Source organism: Oryctolagus cuniculus, chromosome 6 (assembly GCF_964237555.1).
Source record: "Oryctolagus cuniculus chromosome 6, mOryCun1.1, whole genome shotgun sequence".
NCBI classification, from domain to species: Eukaryota; Metazoa; Chordata; class Mammalia; order Lagomorpha; family Leporidae; genus Oryctolagus; species Oryctolagus cuniculus.
Genome location: NC_091437.1, coordinates 167,898,481 through 167,916,027, shown reverse-complemented (window position 1 = coordinate 167,916,027; position 17,547 = coordinate 167,898,481). Strand labels below are relative to the sequence as shown.

The 17,547-nt window shown below is 63.8% G+C and overlaps 2 protein-coding genes and 1 long non-coding RNA gene across 3 annotated transcripts; all 3 read right to left on the bottom strand.

Annotated features, from left to right (window-relative positions):
- Positions 1–373: 373 nt before the first annotated feature.
- GPAA1 (glycosylphosphatidylinositol anchor attachment 1) lies at positions 374–4,050 on the bottom strand. Its single transcript, XM_002724313.5, has 12 exons — positions 3,364–4,050; positions 3,105–3,284; positions 2,916–3,027; positions 2,583–2,730; positions 2,394–2,495; positions 2,125–2,321; positions 1,855–2,051; positions 1,620–1,773; positions 1,383–1,478; positions 1,040–1,230; positions 790–960; positions 374–701 (listed from the first exon to the last, which is right to left on the bottom strand). Exons 1-12 carry the CDS (start codon positions 3,642–3,644, stop codon positions 458–460), a joined length of 2,073 nt encoding a protein of 690 aa, XP_002724359.4. The 5' UTR covers positions 3,645–4,050; the 3' UTR covers positions 374–457.
- Positions 4,051–4,073: 23 nt separating this feature from the next.
- On the bottom strand, positions 4,074–5,563 carry EXOSC4 (exosome component 4). The gene is made up of 3 exons (XM_002724314.5): positions 5,318–5,563; positions 4,715–4,921; positions 4,074–4,631 (listed from the first exon to the last, which is right to left on the bottom strand). The coding sequence occupies exons 1-3, from the start codon at positions 5,486–5,488 to the stop codon at positions 4,272–4,274; spliced, it is 738 nt and encodes a 245-aa protein (XP_002724360.1). The 5' UTR covers positions 5,489–5,563; the 3' UTR covers positions 4,074–4,271.
- Positions 5,564–7,995: 2,432 nt separating this feature from the next.
- Positions 7,996–15,542, bottom strand: LOC127486948 (uncharacterized). Its single transcript, XR_011389371.1, has 3 exons — positions 13,000–15,542; positions 9,699–9,849; positions 7,996–9,601 (listed from the first exon to the last, which is right to left on the bottom strand). It is a non-coding gene; the product is annotated as an uncharacterized lncRNA (long non-coding RNA).
- Positions 15,543–17,547: the final 2,005 nt, after the last annotated feature.

Genomic DNA, 17,547 nt, shown 5'->3' with positions numbered 1-17,547 from the left:
AGTGACAGACCATGTCATCTATGGGGGCTGCAGCCCCGGGCAGATGCCAAGTCTTGTCTGGGGTATTTCCTTCTCCTTAGCATTGAGCCTGGCACAGATGCACACGTCGGTGGCACCCTCTGGCCTGAGAACATGCACTTGGGGTCGGGCAGGGTCTGCACATAGCCCGTCCAGAGCCGAAGGCCTGGGACCGGTTTGGCCGTGTCCGTCCGAGGCGCTCCTGGGTCTGACACAGCTGGGCCCCTACTCCTGCCAGTGAGCAGAGCAGGGCAGCCCCGCCAGGAGCCCCGGGAGACTGCCCCCACTCTGCAGGCACAGGCTGTTCGCCCCCACGCCCTGATGCCCGACATGGACGGCGGCTAGGAGCCCCAGGAGCAGCCGAAAGCACGTTTGTTTATTCCAGGAGGTAGAGGGGTGGCCGTGGAGGGCCCTGCTCTCTGCGCCCGACAGGCTGACCTCACTTCCAGAAGAGCACGTTCCAGAAGAGCAGCCAGCAGGGGTAGAGGCCCAGCGCCAGCAGCGGGAAGAGCAGGGCGCCGTAGCTGTAGTGCTCCAGCACGCCCTGGGCCAGCGCCGCCAGGAAGAGCTGCCAGCCCTCAGCCAGCGACAGCGGCACCTCCTGCAGCTCCCGCCACAGGAACAGGCTGCCCAGCAGAGTGGCTGCCGGGCTCGTCAGCACCAGCAGGGCGGCGTAGAGCGGCCTAGGTGAAGGAGCCACAGGGTGGGTCCCGAGGCGGGGGCAGGGGCAGTGAGGGCAGGAAGCTCTGGGAGAAGGCACAGCGCACATACCGGGGCCCGTGGGGCTCGGCGAGAGCGGCAGCAGGCACCATGGTGGCGGCCAGCAGGAAGCCCAGGGAGAAGTTGGTGAGTGCGATGCAGCCCAGCTGCAGGGCCAGGTAGACCAGAGCCACCAGCTTCAGCGCCATCCAGCCCCGGTCTGGGGCCTGCGTGCTCACCACCCTGCAAGGTGCGGGCTCAGAGGCAGCCCGGCACAGCGCTACGTGCCGAGGGGACCCCGCCCCCACCGCCCGGCCCTCACCGGTGAGTGTTGTGTGGAAGGGCCAGGCCAGCGGCGTAAATCGCCAGCAGCGTCAGCACCACAGCCTCGGCCTCGGCCACTGGGAAGTGCTGGGCAGCCACGTGCTGGCCCAGCACCGGCAGGACGTAGAGGGCCAGCCCCATGGCCTGGGAGATCAGCAGAGGTGCCACGAGCGAGGTCAGCCCCACACCCTGCAGGGCACACGGGCTTCTGGAGATGGGCCCTGGGACCAGGGAGCCCCAAGACCCCTCATCACCAGCCTTCTACATAGGGGTGCGGGGCAGCGGCAGGCTCCGCGCAGGACGCTAGAAGCCCTCCCCGGAAGAGGAGGGGGCGCCATCACCTGCACTGGGGGAGCGGCAAGGCTGGGCCCAGGCACGCCCCGAGCCTCGTCGGGGCCCGCTCCGGCCTCGTGCAACCGCATCCACAGCTCCAGGGCGTGGCCAGTCAAGGACTCTGCCAGGACGCGGTCTGCGGGAGGACCCAGCACCACCCCCCACCACCCCCCAGCAGGATGAGGGATTCTCCCCGGGGCTGAGGGGCTCCAAGCGGAGAGCCCGAGTGGGGCGGGGGAGGATATCTTGAGCCCGAGGACCAGGAGCAGGAAGCCGGCGGCCGGCATGTAGAGGCCGATGGAGACGAAGCGCGAGAGCGCCGGCAGCAGGTAGAAGAAGAAGGACTGGTGCAGCCGCTCCAGGAGGTGGTTGAGCTTTCGGAACATGCCCTCCAGAGCCCTGCCGCACGGGAGGCAGGGTCACAGCTGGCCGGCCCCGGGCCACCCCCTGGCGTGGGAAGAGGGGCCCAGAGCTACTTACTTGCCCACCGCTACCAGGTCGTACTTGTACTGGCGAAAGCTGTTGATGCCCCGCAGCGTGAGGGCCTCCACGCGGTAGCGCAGGAAGAGGCCGTGGGGGCCGTGGGGGCGGCCGGAGGCCTGCCGCAGGACCATGAGCAGCAGCGTCTGCAGGCTCTGCAGTGGCCCATCCAGCGATGTCCAGTCCTGGGGCTGCAGCTTCGGGGGAACAGGTGCAGGATCAGCGCGCCCTCCTCCCAGCAGGCCTTGTGCGCCCCAGGCGGGGCCTCACCTTGCCCTGCAGCGTGCACAGCAGCCCCCCTTTCTGGCAGAAGGTCTGGAAGAGGTTGAGCAGGTCAAGGTTCGGCAGCTGCCCGTTGAGTCCCTCCACGGTCACGTCGAGGCTCGTGATGACGTCGCTGCTCAGCTCCAGGGCCACGGCCGCCTGGATGGCCCCCGCCCGGCCCTGCAGGGGCGACGACTGGATGCCTGCAGGGACAGTGAGCGATCGCCAGCGAGGGGCTGGTGGAGGCAGCGACCAGGGCAGGGCAGGGCACCTACCAGTGACATTGACGTCGTGGTAGGCTTCGAGCCAGGCCTCCGTGCCCAGAAGGTCATGGTCGGTCACCAGGAAGATGATATCTTTTGCCCAGTAAATCTGCCCTGCACGTGAGAGGCAGGGTCAGCAGCAGGGCTGGGGCACCGACCAAGCCGTCCCAGGCCAGCAGCGACCCCCACAGCCAGTCTCACCACGGAAGTGGGCAGCAAGTGCCAGCAGCAGCCCCACAGCCTGGCTGTTGGTGGAGTCGGAGCTACAGGGCACGGTGAGCACCAGGGACTCGGTGCTGGCGGCTCGGGGCCCTCGCAGGATGCCATACACGTTGGTACCGGACACCAGCTGCACACAGTGGCAGGTGGGGAGCGTCAGCCCGGGAACCCCGGTACAGTGCAGGGCCCCTCCCTCTGCCCGGCCACGCCGTGCTCCCCAGGGGCTCCCCTGGCCTCGGGACCCCCCAACGCGACTCCCGCCCTATGCCACCCCAAGATGCTTTTCGGCCCCAGCCACACCCCCTCCCCCAATACATAGCGCTCGTGAGTCTCATCTGGGAAAGGCAGTTTCCGGGAGAAACTCTGCGTGTAGACCTCCAGCCCTACTGACCGCATGGTCCGCTCCAGCCAGGCCACCGGCAGGGCCCTGGAGACACAGAGCCTCTGTGAGCACGGCGCCCGGCCTCGGCCTCGGCCCTCCCAGACCCCCGCTCCGCCGCTCACCCCGACTTCCTGCGGTGGGCGGCGAAGTCGCGCGCGAAGTTCCGGGCGCGGTCCCCCCCCGCGAACTGCTCCTCCACCATGGTGGAGCCCATGGCGTTCTCGGACATGTACGTGCGCTGGGTCAGCGGCGGGAAAGCCAGCGCCAGGAACCAGGCGATGCCGGCCACGTAGCTCAGCACGCTGCGACGGGGCAGAGGGGCCGCCTCAGCGTCCGCGGGGCCGCGCGGCCCGGGCCCCCGCCCCGCGGCCCCGCGCTTACCACAGCGGCGCGTTCAGGCGCAGCACGAGGCGGGCGAGCGCGCGCCGGCGGACCGGGTCCGACAGGAGGCCCATGGCTGGGCGGCGCGGGCCCACGACCCCTCTCCCGCCACCAGTACGGGCACCGACGCGGCGCGCGGCTCCTGTCAGACCCGGGGCTTCGCGCTCGCTCGCACTTCCGGTCCCAGAGGGCCTCGCGCCGCCGCGCATGCCCAGACCAGAAGGCGGGGAGGCCCCTGCGCATGCCCAGGCCAGAAGGGTCGCAGGAGGCCCACTGCGCATGCTCTGAGCGGCGACTCGCCGGAAGGCCGCGGGGCTCGGGCTCAGCTGACTGGGGGTGGGCCCAGGCAAGGGAGGCAGCTTCCAGTTCGGCCAGACCGTGCACGAACGGGCCAGACCGGTCAGGGGCGGCGAGGAAGCATCAGCTGGACGGCTGGCAGGAGACGGAGGTGAAGCGCAGGGCGGCAGCGAGCAGCCGACGGGGATGAAGGGCTTGGAGAGGGAGGCCGGGACGGGGAATCCTCGCCGTGGGTGCCCTGCACCGAGGTCGCCGGTAGGGAGCGCGCTGCCCCTGTCCAGGCCAGGGGGTCCCCGAGGTGGTCCGGGAGACGCAGCTCCTGGTTCCCTGCTGCAGGGCTCGGGCGGGTGACGGGGGCGCAGTGGTGGGCGGGGAGGCAGGGGCCGAGCAGGGGAGAATAATGCAGGCAAGTGCACGAGGTTGTGGTACTTTTAGAGCTCAAGGTAAGGGACAGAACGGCCCAGGGTCTCCTGGGGGAAGGGGCTGCTCAGTGCAGCCCACAGCGCCCACAGCCGCCTCCCGCCGCCTGCGCGCACCGCACCGGCCCTCCAGGTGCGACTCCGGAGCAGGTCACGCGTGGGAGAGGTCCGCACGGGCCCGGCGGCCGCTGTTCAGTCCCCCAGCAGGATGGAGGCCTCGCGCACGTGCTGCCGCACGACGCGGTCCAGCAGGGTGTGCACGCCGCGCGCAGCCTGCGCAGCCGCCTCCAGCACCTGCTCCAGGTGGTCTTCGTGCAGGCGAGCGTCCATCTCCAGCAGCGCGATCTGGCCGGAGGCCGGCAGCAGGGCCAGAGCCAGCTGGGGGCTGCCCGACGCCTCCTCCACGTGGCTGAGGTCCGTCAGCGCTGTGCCGTCCACAAAGCCGGCCGAGCAGGCGCACACGAAGTCCCGCATGGGTATCCCGGCGTCCAGCACTGCCAGCGTGGCCGCGTTCACACAGGCCGCGTAGGTGCCCCCGTCCGCCTGCAGCACCTGCAGGGCCCCCGAGGGGCGTCAGGCGGCCGCCCCACGCCCCGCAGCCCCTCCCTCCGCGTGCGGGGCTGCGGCCAGCTCACCTGCACGTAGATGTCGATCTGGGAGCGTGGGTGCAGCTGGGTGAGGATGGCCGCCTCGAAGGTCTGGCGCAGCTGCAGGCCCAGCTCACAGGACTTGCGGTCCCCGTGCGGCCGGCGCTTGCGCTCGGCTGTGCTGAACGTCGCCGAGCTGTACTGGCAGTTCACCAGGGCCCGGTCGGGCAGCGCGCGCGAGCGGGAGCCCCGGATCTGGAAGAGGGGCGCCTCGTGAGCCAGGCCCAGGCCCCCGGCCCCCGCCCTAGTCCGCAGCGGCTGCTCGCCCAGCGCCGCCAGTCGCCTCGGGCGCGCGTCCCTAACCCACTCCCCGGGGCTACGCGGGTTCTGTGGGAGCTGCACCTCAACCCCCGCCTCCCCACTGCGCGGGGAGTGAAACCCCAAACCCTGGGAAAGCCTCACGGCGGACGGGTGCCCGGCTCTCCCCACCCCAGTCCGCCCACTGCTCGCGCCGACAGGCAGCGCGTGTGGACTGCCGCGGGCCGGGCCGTCGAGGTAAGGGAGCGAGAGCGCCCGGCACGCGAAGCGCCGCACGGCGGCCGGTGGGCGTTCGCTCCGAGGGCGCGCCGCCGCCGCCGCCCGCTCACTCGCCTCGTGCGGCCCGTACACCACCGCCAGCGCCTTGGTGTTGCCCTGCTCGATGTAGGCCGAGCCGTCGGCCTGCGCGAACACCCCCATCCGCGCCTGGATCTTGCGCAGCTCCCCGGCGCGCCGTCCGTCCACCCGGTAGCCCTGGTCCGACAAGAGCTCCAGGCCCGCCATGCTCGCGGCCGCCCGCTCCGCGCTCGGCCGGCCGGAGAACTACACCTCCCATCAGCCCCGGCACTTCCGGCGGCCAGGCCGCACTTCCGGTCCCTGAGGCCCGCGGCTCCGCGCGGTGTGGCGTCACTTCCGGCGCCGCGGTCCCGGGCGGCCTGCCGCGGCCGCCGGAGCTGGCGGGGCTCCGTTCTCTCGGTTCCTTGCCGTTCTAACTTTTGTTGAGTTTAAAAGCTGGGCGCGACCTCGTACGATACGGTCGTATCCGCGGAGTTGTGACTCCCTCAGGCGCTTGTCACCCCGCGGCTCTGGGGGCGCTGAGCCTGTTCCCTCGTACGCACCTTTTTGTGTTGCACAAAACAGCGCGGAATCCCTTCGCGTGGTCCTGCAGGGCTGCGTGGTGGCCGCGGAGAGCGCACCCCGAGGGCAGGGGCTTCGGGGCGAAGGCCGCAAGCAGGGCAGCGCGAGCTCTGCTGCTTTCCCACCGAGCCTGGGAACTGACCGTGTCCGTGGGAAGGGGCCCGGACCTGTGCGGCCAGCACCTGCCTCCGCTGGGCCGCATCCCACCGCAGTCTGCAGGTGGAAAGAGGCGCGCCGGAGAGGAGAGGAGACGCGGGCGCCGGTCCCGTGCTCCCGGGCTCTTGCCTCCCGTACGCCCAGCTCCCACAGTGCCCGCGTCCCCTTTGAGGGTGCAGATGCCCGCACCCTTCCAGAAGGCGGTTGGTGCATGCTTGGTTCTTGCTGCGGGACCTGCACGCTGTCACAGAGCGGAAGTCCCTGGGTAGCTTCGCACAGTCCACAGTTGGCGCTCAGTGGTGGCTGGCGCCGTCTTGAATGCTTCCTCCCCGTGGCCGCTGCTGTTAGCTGCAGGCCGTCGGCGCACACCTGCCTGGCTTCCCCAAGCAGCCTGGGCTTTCCCTCGGCTTGGTGGCGGCTCCCAAGGCAGCGCCGCGTGTGTGGCGACTTCATGACTCAGCCCCAGAAGTCCGCGTTGCCTCTGCCGTACCGCATGGCCCAGGCTTAAGGGGAAGGGACAAAGCGCAGCTGCCCTGGACGGCGTGGCGATGCAGACAGGCTGGTCCAGGGTCCAGGTGCAGCGCTTGCAGCGTCTTCTCCGTAGTGGCTGTGGCCGCGGCCGTGAGGGCTGGTCCTCTGCCACTGACCACTCTGGGTCCCCCACGCTCTACCCTGCTGCTGGACGAAGCTGTCTGCTAGAAGAGCAGCCGCAGCCCCTTGCCTCGGTGGCCTGAGCTCACTGTCCCGTCCTCACTGGGCTGGAGTGTCGGCCTGACCTCTGCTGTCCTCCTCCCTGTCTTGACTGGGTGAGGTGAAAATACTGAGGAGCCTGCGGTCCCCTGGGTCCCTGCCACCGCTGCAGCCCCAGCTTCACGACTCAGAGTAACCAGGAAGTGCCAGTCTTCAGCCTAAGCGACCAAAGTGGGTGAGTGGTAGCCAGGGGCTTCCTCCAGCCCTCCCACGTGGGTGCTGGGGCCTAAGCACTTGGGCCATCTGCTGCTGCCTTCCCAGGCCACAGCAGGGAGCTGGATCAGAGTGGGGCAGCCGGGATGTGAACCAGCATCGGTGCGTGATGCAGGCACTGCGGGTGGGGGCCTGACTAGGGTCCTGTGCAGAACTGCTAGCCCAGCAGGCCCGCTCTTTAGAAGACAGGTCTGCAAAGTGCACTGGCGTCTGGGAACCCGGCCCTCAGGGTTCCCAGTGCTCACTGGGCTGTTTGTCAAACATTCGGCTTGTGAGGAACGGCTGCTTTCCTTCCAGGCCTCACAAGGTGCCTGTGTGCCAGCTGGCCATGCACAGCCTGGGCACGGAGGCTCCAGCCGGCTTCCCTGTAGACACACTGCACGGTCGCTGTCCCCGCTTGTTGCCGGGAGATGGCCGTGTCCCGTGTGAGCCCGCTGGACCAGGACCCTGGTCCTGAGAGGATGCCTGCTTCATCCCGTGAACCTTTCCCTTCACCGACTTTAACTCATTTCCTTTCTCCGGAATGAATCTTGGCTGTGAGCACAGCTCCACGCTGAGCGCTGTGTTCTTCTAGCCAATCGCGGAATCCAGGGGCGGCCTTTGACGTCTACAACACAGCCCCGGACGTGCACGCACCCATGTGTGTGCCCTGCAGCTGGAGTGAGGGTCAGAGGCCCCGGGGTGTGAGGCGGGAGTAGCCCGAGGTGCTGCCGATTGGCCACCCTGCTCCTGCGTGTGGGGGACGGAGCCCTGGCCATTGCAGCCGTCTGGGAGTGAACCAGTGGGTGGAAGACTCTCCCCGCCTGTAACTCTGCCTTTCATGTAGATACACCCTAAAAGAAGGGCAAGGACGGGGCTGAGCGTCTCCGCCACTGCAGGGAGCTGGAGCCGGATTCTGACTCGCGTCACTCGTCAGGTGAAACAGCCGAGGAGGCAGAGTCGTGCTGTTCCTATCGCCGGAGGAAGTTACTGGCCACGCGTGTCCCGCAGAGTGGCAGGGCACTTCCGGCAGGTTAGAAGTCAGTGCGGCATGGTTTGAACATGAAGGCACGTCACCAGACGGCACTGTCGGTTTGCTGTTTGATCTTGCGTGAAGCCCGGCTCTGCCTTGGAACATCGCAGCGCACTGTAAGAGTTTTCCAGAAAAGCACCTTCTGCATCTAAGGATACAGCTAGAGCTCGTTTTGTGTCTTGTGCTGAAGAACCTGGTGCTTTACAATGTTTTGTGTACTATTTTAACTTTTTTTAGTTAAGAAGCTGATGCCTTTTTTATTAAAAACTGTTTGTTTATTTGAAAGAGTTACAGAGGTGTGGGGAGAGAGAGTCTTCCATCTGTTCGTTCACTCCCCAAATGGCCACAACAGCCGGGGATGGGCCAGGTGAGAGACAGGAGCCAGGAGCTTCCTCCGGGTCTCTCACGTGGGTGCAGGGGACACATTAGCAGGGAGCTGGGTCGGAAGTGGAGCAGCCAGGACTTGAACCAGCACCCGTATGGGATGCCGGCACTGCAGACAGTGGCTTAGCCCACTGCGCCACAGTGCTGGCCCCGACGCTGATGCTTTAAAGCATGAGTCAAGGAACTCATGACGTGCAGAAAAAGATCACAAACAGCGCTGGGTAGGGTCACAGAACGAAAGATCTGACCGGTGTTGGGCCATCAATCGCAAACGCATGGGCTGTCCTGCAGAAGGACATGCATTTCAGTCTACCCCATTTAGGATACACCAGACAACGACCAAATGACCTTTCATTCGGAAGCTGTTTTGTCCTGCGGCTATAGATGGACAGTTGTGTGACAGGTGATCGCAAAGACGTGTGTTCTTCTGCAGTTGCTCCTCAAGATGGGGAGAAAAAGTGATGATTCGTGGAGCTGAGCGGAGCTGGCAGCCCCTCACGGGGCTGAGTGAGCAGCTGCGCCACCTGCGTGACTGTCTTTGTATCAGTGCCACCTGAGTGAATCACCCTACGCTGACCCTACTGCCACCCTGGCTTCGGTCGGGTCTGACCAGGACACCTTGCAGCTGCAAGCCCAGTGGGGAAAGATTGAGTGTGAGATGAAGCTGGGCTGACTCTGCCACCGGCACCCTGCAGGCCTCCGGTCTTCTTGAACAACACAATGGAGTGGGGCCTTCGGGCCAGGAAAACAGTGGGAACAGAGACGGCATTTCCCAAGGTGACCGTGGTTGAGTTTCAGCTCCACAGAGTGGAAACATTGGTTTTTAATTTTCTAGAGAATTAGACTTAAGAAAGTGTTACCGGTGAATGGCAGGGTTCTTGTCTTCGCGCAAGAAAGAATTCAGACGTGAGGCAGAGTAGTGGGAGGTAAAATAGCAAGGTTTATTAGGGAAGGGATGGGCACCTCTCCAGACAGGACCTGAGAGAGTGCAGTCTCTCGGACTGCGGGGCGGGGGCGGGGGCGGGGGGGGGGGGCGAGGTTACATGGTTGAGTGGAGAGAGTACACCTGGGCAGGCAGGCAGGCAGGCGGCTCAGCAGAGAGGCAGAGGGCTGAGCGCGCAGTGCGGTTGAGGCTGGGGGTTTTTAAGGAGATGGGTCTCTGTCTTCACACATCTCCTCCCGAAACAAAGGATTTTATGGATGTAAATTTTAAGAAGCTCCTATCTGAGTTTTCCCCTGAAGCCCTGGAGAATGGGGATCCGGAGCAGGGTGTTTGAAGTGCAGGTACTGGGCTGCATCTGGGAGACTGTGGAAGATTGTCGGGGGGGGGGGGGGGGGCACCTGGCAGGTCATCAGGTAGGAGGGGCAGGGCAGGATGCGAATACCAGACTGCCCCTGAAACGTTATCGGGATGACTTTGAGATGCAGATGCAGATGCAGATGCTGGACGCAGGCCTGTCACACACACATAAGCTCATATCTGACTCCCCACCTAACAAGAGTAAAAAAGAAATTCTGTTATCAATAACTTGCAGTGATTTTTGGTAAAAGATGGAACTACAGTAAACCTGTCTTTCCTTAATGAGAATTTTCTGCTTACGGTCTGGCTGTTGGGGAGACTTTGTAAAGCCTCTAAGTACGTTCTGCCCTTAACAGAAAGGAGAAGTGTGTGACACAGTGGCTGGGGTGCTGCTGTGGATACCCACAGCTGGTGTTTGAGTGCCTGGGGAGTCCTGACTGCCCGCCCAACCCCAGCTCCCTGCTAGTGCATGCCCTGGGGCAGTAGGTGACGGCTCGAGTGGCTGGGTCCCTGTCCCCGAGCCTGCAGGAGGAGCGTGTTAGTTAAGCACCGTGAACAGCTTGGTTTACTGCCTGAGCTGAGGGAAATGTCTCCTGCGTTCCTCAGACGCCACTCGGATGGGCTCAGGAGACTGCGGCACGGCGCGCTCACGTCTGTACGCAGCGAGGTCGTGTAATCGCTTCTCCTGTTTGAATTTTGCTTGTATTATTTATGTCTTAGACAGCTTGCGTCAGGTAACAGCTCCTTTGGGTAAACCGTGTGTTTGTGGATTGTTGTTGAGTTTGAGGAAGCCTCTACCAGGTTTCTTCACGTTTGAGCCGTGACTCACACATGTTCTGACTAGTCAGCTCAGCCCGTCCTGACACGCGGCAGAGGCAGGCGGGGGTTCACTTGGCAGTCGCGGAGCCGTGTTAGGAAGTGACTGCTCTCTGCACAGCCTCTGCTTGCCCGGCTCTGGCTCCCTGGCCCGACCCCGCAAGACCCCTGGCAGCTCCGTGCAGGTTGCTGGGGAAGCACAGCCTTCACCGATTGCGGCTAAACCGTTTTAGTTACGAGCTTTACTAAATACACAAGGAGGTGGTTCCTCTGCCAGGGCCCAGTCTGGAGCAGCTGCTTCCTGTATTCCACAGTGACCCTGTCCCGGGATCCCGGGTCCCTGGCTCTCCCTGCAAGGGGCTGGCACCCCCAGGAGGCTGGCAAGTCCTCCAGGAGACGGCCTGCGTTCCGTTAGGCTGGTAAGGATTTGGGAACACCAGGATCCCCAAGGCACGAGCCCACTGTCGCACGTCATAGCTCTCGGGTGGGTCCTTACAGAAAGGGAGGCCTTCAGGAAGCCTAGGGTGGACATAGTGGCAGAGGAAGGAGGGGCACAGAGATCCCAGGGGAGGCCAATCGCTGGCTCCGGCCGTGTGGAAGGAGTCCGTGGTGCTTGGTCTCTGCTGACAGGTTGGGCAGTGGCAGGGGGACCCACGTGGAGCCGCCACCCTGGTGCTATGGCCACTCTGGTAATGGGACTTGGCTGGCTTGTCTGCTAGGGCAGTTAGCATCGCCTGCTGGTCTCTGCAGAATCGCAGTTCACACTGTCCATTTCTTTGCACAGTCTCTTCATTGTAGGTAAAGTCTCAGAGCAGCTCAGTTCTGCCACAGGCCGGGCCCCGCGGCCTCCGCCACCACCGTTTCCCCGCGCCGCACTCTCTGCCACTGCCCAGTTCTCCCCTAGTTCTTTCTTTCTTTCCTTTTTATTGTTGTGATTTATTTATAAGTCAGAGTTACGCAGAGAAGGAGAGGCAGAGAGAGAGGTCTTCCATCTTCTGGTTCACTCTTCGATTGGCCACAACACCCAGAACTGCGTTGATCCGAAGCCAGGAGCCAGGAACCTCTTCCGGGTCTCCCACGTGGGTGCAGAGGCACAAGGACCTGGGCCATCTTCTACTGCTATCCCAGGCCATAGCAGAGAGCTGGATCGGAAGTGGAGCACCCGGGCCTCGAACTGGCATCAATATGAGATGCTGGCACTGCAGGCAGCAGCTTTACCTGCTATGCCACAGCGCCAGCCCCACCCCAATTTTTTTTAATTAAACATTTATTTATTTATTTGCAAGGCAGAGTTACAGAGAGAGCAGGAGGGGCTGGCTATGTGGCAATAGTGGGTAAAGCCACCACCTGCAGTGCTGGCATTCCATATGGGCGCTGGTTCGAGTCCTGGCTGCTCCACTTCCAATTCCGCTCTTTGCTATGGTCTAGGAAAGCAGTGGAAGATGGTCCAAGTGTTTGGGGGCCCCTGCACTCATGAAGGAGACCTGGAAGAAGCTCCTGGCTTCAGATTAGCCCAGTTATGGCCATTGCGGCTATTTGGGGAGTGAACCAGCAGATGGAAGACCTTACCCCCCCCCCCCCCCCCCCGCCTCTACCTTTCAAATAAATAAATAAATTTTAGGAAAAAACCCACAGGGGCCAGTGCTTTAGTGTAGTGGATAAAGCTGCTACCTGCAGTGCCGGCATCCCATATGGGTACTGGTTCAAGTCCTGGCTGCTCCACTTCTGATCCAGCTCTCTGCTATGGCCTGGGAAAGCAGTGGAAGATGGCCCAAGTCCTCGGGCCCCTGCACCCATGTGGGAGACCTGGAAGAAGCTCCTGGCTCCTGGCTTCAGATCAGCTCAGCTCTGGCCGTTGCGGTCATTTGGGGAGTGAACCACTGGATGGAAGACTCACTCTCTCTCTCTCTCTGCCTCTCCTTCTCTGTGTAACTCTTTCAAATAAATAAATATTTAAAAAAAAAAAAAAAACAGAGCAGGAGAGAGAGAGAGATCTTCCATTCGCTGGTTTACTTCCCAAATGGCCACAATGATCAGGGCTGGGCCAGGCTGGAGTCAAGAGCCACAGACTCCTTCCGGGTCTCCGACATGGATGGCAGGAGCCCCAGCACTTGGGCCGTCGTCTGCTGCTTTCCCAAGTGCATCAGCAGGAGCTGGACCAGAGGCGGAGCAGCCAGGACTTGCACTGGTTCCATATGGGATGGCAGTGGCTTAACCCACTGCCACACACTGGCCCCAAAGGGACTGAAATTCCTCCATGTCAGGGGTAGGGCTATAACCAGAGTGTGGTTTTTGAAAAGAGGGTGACATGTCTCCTGTTTCTCTCCCCAAATGGCTGCAGTGGTTGGGCTGGGTCAGGCCAAAGCCAGGAGTTTCTGGGTGGGCCGGCATTGTGTCGTAGTAGGTAAAGCTGCTGCCTGCAATACCGGCATCCCATGTGGCTACTCCACTTCCAACCCAGCTCCTTGCTAACGCACCTGGGGAAGCAGCAGAAGGTGGCCCAAGCCCATGGGCCCCTGCACCCACCTGGGAGACCTGGAAGAAGCTCCTGGCTCCTGGCTTTGGTCTGGTGCAGTCCTGGCTGTTGCAGCATCTGGGGGGTGAACCAGCGGATGGAAGATCTCACCTTTCTCTGTCTATCTGTCTTTCCTTCTCTCTCTCTACCTTTCAAATAAATATTTTTTAAAAAGTCTGGCTTCCTAGAGATGGCACTGAGCCAGCGTGGCTTATCATCAACCACAGATTGGCCAAAGGTTGTGCTCATGCTTCCGGAGCCAGTGAGGACCCATCCCTCATGGGGGTGGGATGTCTGTGACAGCGTCACGGTGACTGCCAAAGAGCCCCAGGGGAAATCACTGAAGCCTGTGAAGTTGAGCTTATTTTGCAGATGTGACTAAGTCATGAATTTTATAAAAAAGTTTATTTGAGAGAGAGAGAGAGAGAGAGAGAAATATCCTCTACCTACTGGTTCACTCCCCAGGTAGCCGCGATGGCTGGGGCTGGGTCAGGCTGAACCCAGGAGCCTGGAACTCCATCTAGCTCTGCCAGGTGGGTGCAAGGGACCGGGTATCTGGGCCATCTGCTGCTGCTTTCCCAGGCACGTTATCGAGGAGCTGGATTGGAAGCCGAGCAGCCAGGGCTCCAAGTGGTGTCTCAACACACTGCGCCGCAATGCCAGCTCCTAAGCCCCAGATCTCGAGGCGGGAGTGGCCCTGCTCTCCAGGCACTGGGCCCTCAGCGTCCTCAGGAAGGGGAAGTGGGGCCCTCAGCGTCCTCAGGAAGGGGAAGTGGGGATTTGTTGGCAGAAGAGGAGGCAGTGCCACCGCGGAGTGTGGCTGGGAAGACGCAAGAGGCAGGAGACAAAGTCTCCCCTGGAACCTCCGGAAGGGATCATTCCTGCTGCAAACCTCCATCCTAGCCCGCGAGACTGTCTCACCGGGGGCCTGTTTTGCTGAGTCCGTGTTGTGTCTGCAGTTAGAAGCCCCCAGGTGAGGGCAGCAATGGGAAGACACACATCAGGAGTGTGCCCCTGCTGGCCACCCCAGTAGCTGGTACAGACCTGGGCTTTCAGGGGTTCTGGGAGGCCAGCAGGCTCCTTTTCTAGTTGTCTGTCCCTGACTGTCCCCCAGCTGGCCTGCCTGTTCCTCCATCGAGCAGTTAGCTTGTTCACGATGGCTGGCCTCTCATGCTTTCAACTTCTACGAGAAGTCAGCCCCTCCCCGTTGCCCCTGCCCTGGGAAGGGTCTGGGGCACGGAGGGCCTGCTTCTCCCAGGGAGACTCCTGCTCTAGGGGTAGGTGCTGCACCTGCTCAGCTCCGTCCTCCGCCCCACGCTGGGAGCCAGTGGAGTCTGGATGCACAGATCTCAGAGGTCTTAGATAAACACTTCTTGTGCAAGGGGCCACACGGCCATCTTGGGCAGCCTGTGCCTGCTGGGCTGTCCCAGTCAAGCCTGGAGCCCACATTCCTGGTACAGGCCAGTGCGGATTCCAAGAAGGACGACTGGGCTTCCTTCTGGAGCTAGGGGCACCGTGTGCCCGGGGCAGGTAGCAGCGTGGGTGGCTGCCCCAGGTCTCCAGGCACGCCCGGGGCAGGTAGCAGCGTGGGTGGCTGCCCCAGGTCTCCAGGCACGCCCGGGGCAGGTGGCAGCATGGGTGGCTGCCCAGGTCTCCAGGCACAGAGCTTGTATAGCAGAAAGCTGCACTTGGAGCTTCCTTCGCAACCTTGCTGCCTTAGCCCCAGTCTCGCCGGCTATTGTGGCATCATAGACTAAGCCACTGCCTGTAATGCCAGCATCCCACCTGGGTTCTGATCCAGCTCCCTGCTGATGCACCTGGGAAAGTCAGCGAAAGATGGCCCAAGTGCCTGGGCTCCTGCCCCCACATGGGAGACCCGGATGAAGCTCCTGGCTCCTGGCTTCGGCATGGCTCAGCTCCAGCTGTTGCAGCCATTTGGGGAGTGAACCAGCAGATGGAAGACCTGTCTCTCTCTCTCTCTCTCTCTCTCTCTCTCTCTCTCTCTCTCTCTCTCTCTCTCTCAAATAGCCCTGCCTTTCAAATAAATAAAATAATATGAAAAAAAATCACTCTCGCGCCTCCATCAGTACCGGCGGCGGCTGTACTGCTGACAAGCTGCCAGCTGGCGTGTGTTGAGCACGCACTCCCACGGGCGGGAGCCAGGGCACTGCGCGGCTGTGCCAGAGAACAGATGAAGATCGTCACCTGCTCTTCTCGCCCTCGGCCTGTGAGCTTTCCTCAGTGTCTGCTGAGCTAGGCTAGCGGCAGCGAGTTCTGTTTCCTTGGACTGTCTATCCCACCTTCAGTTCCAAGGCGAAACAGGATTTTCCTGCATGTAGGGTCCCTGCTTGGTGCCTTCCTGGGGCGGGGAGTCGGCCACCCACCGTCTCTGGGCTCCCCTGCCCTGTGAAGAAGTCAGCCCTCGTCCTGCCGGGTTCTGTCACCTGTGAGCCATCGTCTCACAGCCCAGGGGGCGTCTCCCGGGCTCCCTCACGGGCAGGGGGCGTCTCCCGGGCTCCGGCACGGGCAGGGGGCATCTCCCGGGCTCCCACACAGGCAGGGGGAGTCTCCCAGGGGCTCCCGCACGGGCAGGGGGCGTCTCCCGGGCTCTCGCACAGGCAGGGGGCGTCTCCCGGGCTCCCGCACGGGCAGGGGGCGTCTCCCGGGCTCCCTCACGGGCAGGGGGCGTCTCCCGGGCTCCCTCACGGGCTGGGGGCGTCTCCTGGGCTCCCGCACGGGCAGGGGGAGTCTCCTGGACTCGCTCACGGGCAGGGGGCGTCTCCCGGGCTCCCTCACGGGCTGGGGGCGTCTCCCGGGCTCCCTCACAGGCAGGGGGCGTCTCCCGGGCTCCCGCACGGGCAGGGGGTGTCTCCCGGGCTCCCGCACAGGGCAGGGGGAGTCTCCTGGACTCGCTCACAGGCAGGGGGCGTCTCCCGGGCTCCCTCACGGGCAGGGGGCGTCTCCCGGGCTCCCTCACGGGCAGGGGGCATCTCCCGGGTTCCCGCACAGGGCAGGGGGCATCTCCCGGGCTCCCTCACGGGCAGGGGGCATCTCCCGGGCTCCCGCACAGACAGGGGGCGTCTCCCGGGCTCCCGCACAGGCAGGGGGTGTCTCCCGGGCTCCCGCACAGGCAGGGGGTGTCTCCCGGGCTCCCTCACGGGCAGGGGGCGTCTCCCGGGCTCCCGCACGGGCAGGGGGTGGCTCCCGGGCTCCCGGGCTCCCGCACGGGCAGGGGGCGTCTCCCGGGCTCCCTCACGGGCAGGGGGCGTCTCCCAGGCTCCCGCACAGGCAGGGGGCGTCTCCCGGGCTCCCTCACGGGCAGGGGGCGTCTCCCGGGCTCCCGCACGGGCAGGGGGCGTCTCCTGGGCTCCCGCACGGGCAGGGAGAGTCTCCTGGACTCGCTCACAGGCAGGGGGCGTCTCCCGGGCTCCCTCACAGGCAGGGGGCGTCTCCCGGGCTCCCGCACGGGCAGGGGGTGTCTCCCGGGCTCCCGCACAGCCCAGGGGGCGTCTCCCGGGCTCCCTCACAGGCAGGGGGCGTCTCCCGGGCTCCCGCACGGGCAGGGGGTGTCTCCCGGGCTCCCGCACAGGGCAGGGGGCGTCTCCCGGGCTCCCGCACGGGCAGGGGGCGTCTCCCGGGCTCCCGCACAGGCCAGGCATCATTTTGCCTCAGCTGCTTCCGAGTTCTCCGGCTTCGGCTCTCGGTGTCTGACTGAGCTGTCGGCTCCGTGCTGTGTCCTGCAGCGGGCATCTCCCTCGTGGACTCTTCGTGCTTCCAGTCTCGTCTCGTCCCTAGGACTTAGGGCCCTGCCTTGTGGCTTAGTGCATACAGCTGCACCTGTGACCCCGGCATCCCATGTGGGTGGCAGTTTGTGTCTCGGCTGCTCCACTTCTGATCCAGCTCCCTGCTCTGCCTGGGAAAGCAGCAGAAGATGGCCCAAGAGCTTGGGCCCCTGCACCCACGTGGGAGACTTGGACACAGCTCCTGGCCTCTCTGGCTCCGCCCGGCCCAGCTCCAGCCATTGCAACCATCTGGGGAGTGAACCAGCAGATAGAAGACCTTTATCTGCAACTTAAATAAATAAATAAATAAATCTTTTTGGTAAAGAGATTTATTCATTTGAAAGGCCCAGGGACAGAGAGAGAGAGAGAGAGAGAGAGAGCGAGCGAGCTTCCGTCTCCTGGCTCACTCCCCAGGTGGAGAGCAGCAGGCAGGGCTGGGCCAGGCCGGGCCAGGAGCTCCTCTGTTGCTTCCACGGGGGCAGGGCCCCAGCACTTGGGCCGCCTCCGCTGCTTTCTCGGGTGCATTCGCAGGGAGCTGCATCTGCAGCGGAGCGCCACAATCAGCGGCTGCACCTGCTGCACCCCGGCCTCAGCCCTCCGCTCCCGGCCTCCTCTTCGGGGGCCCTTCCCTGCTGGATCACCTCTAAGGACAACCTCCTTTACCCCCGGGGCTGTGCTGAGTAACACAACCTAATCAGGCAGGGAAAGCCACCGCTGGCCCGGCTCTGGGGGGTTTGCAGGAGGCCTGGGGCCTTCTCAGGGTGTGTGCAGCACAGC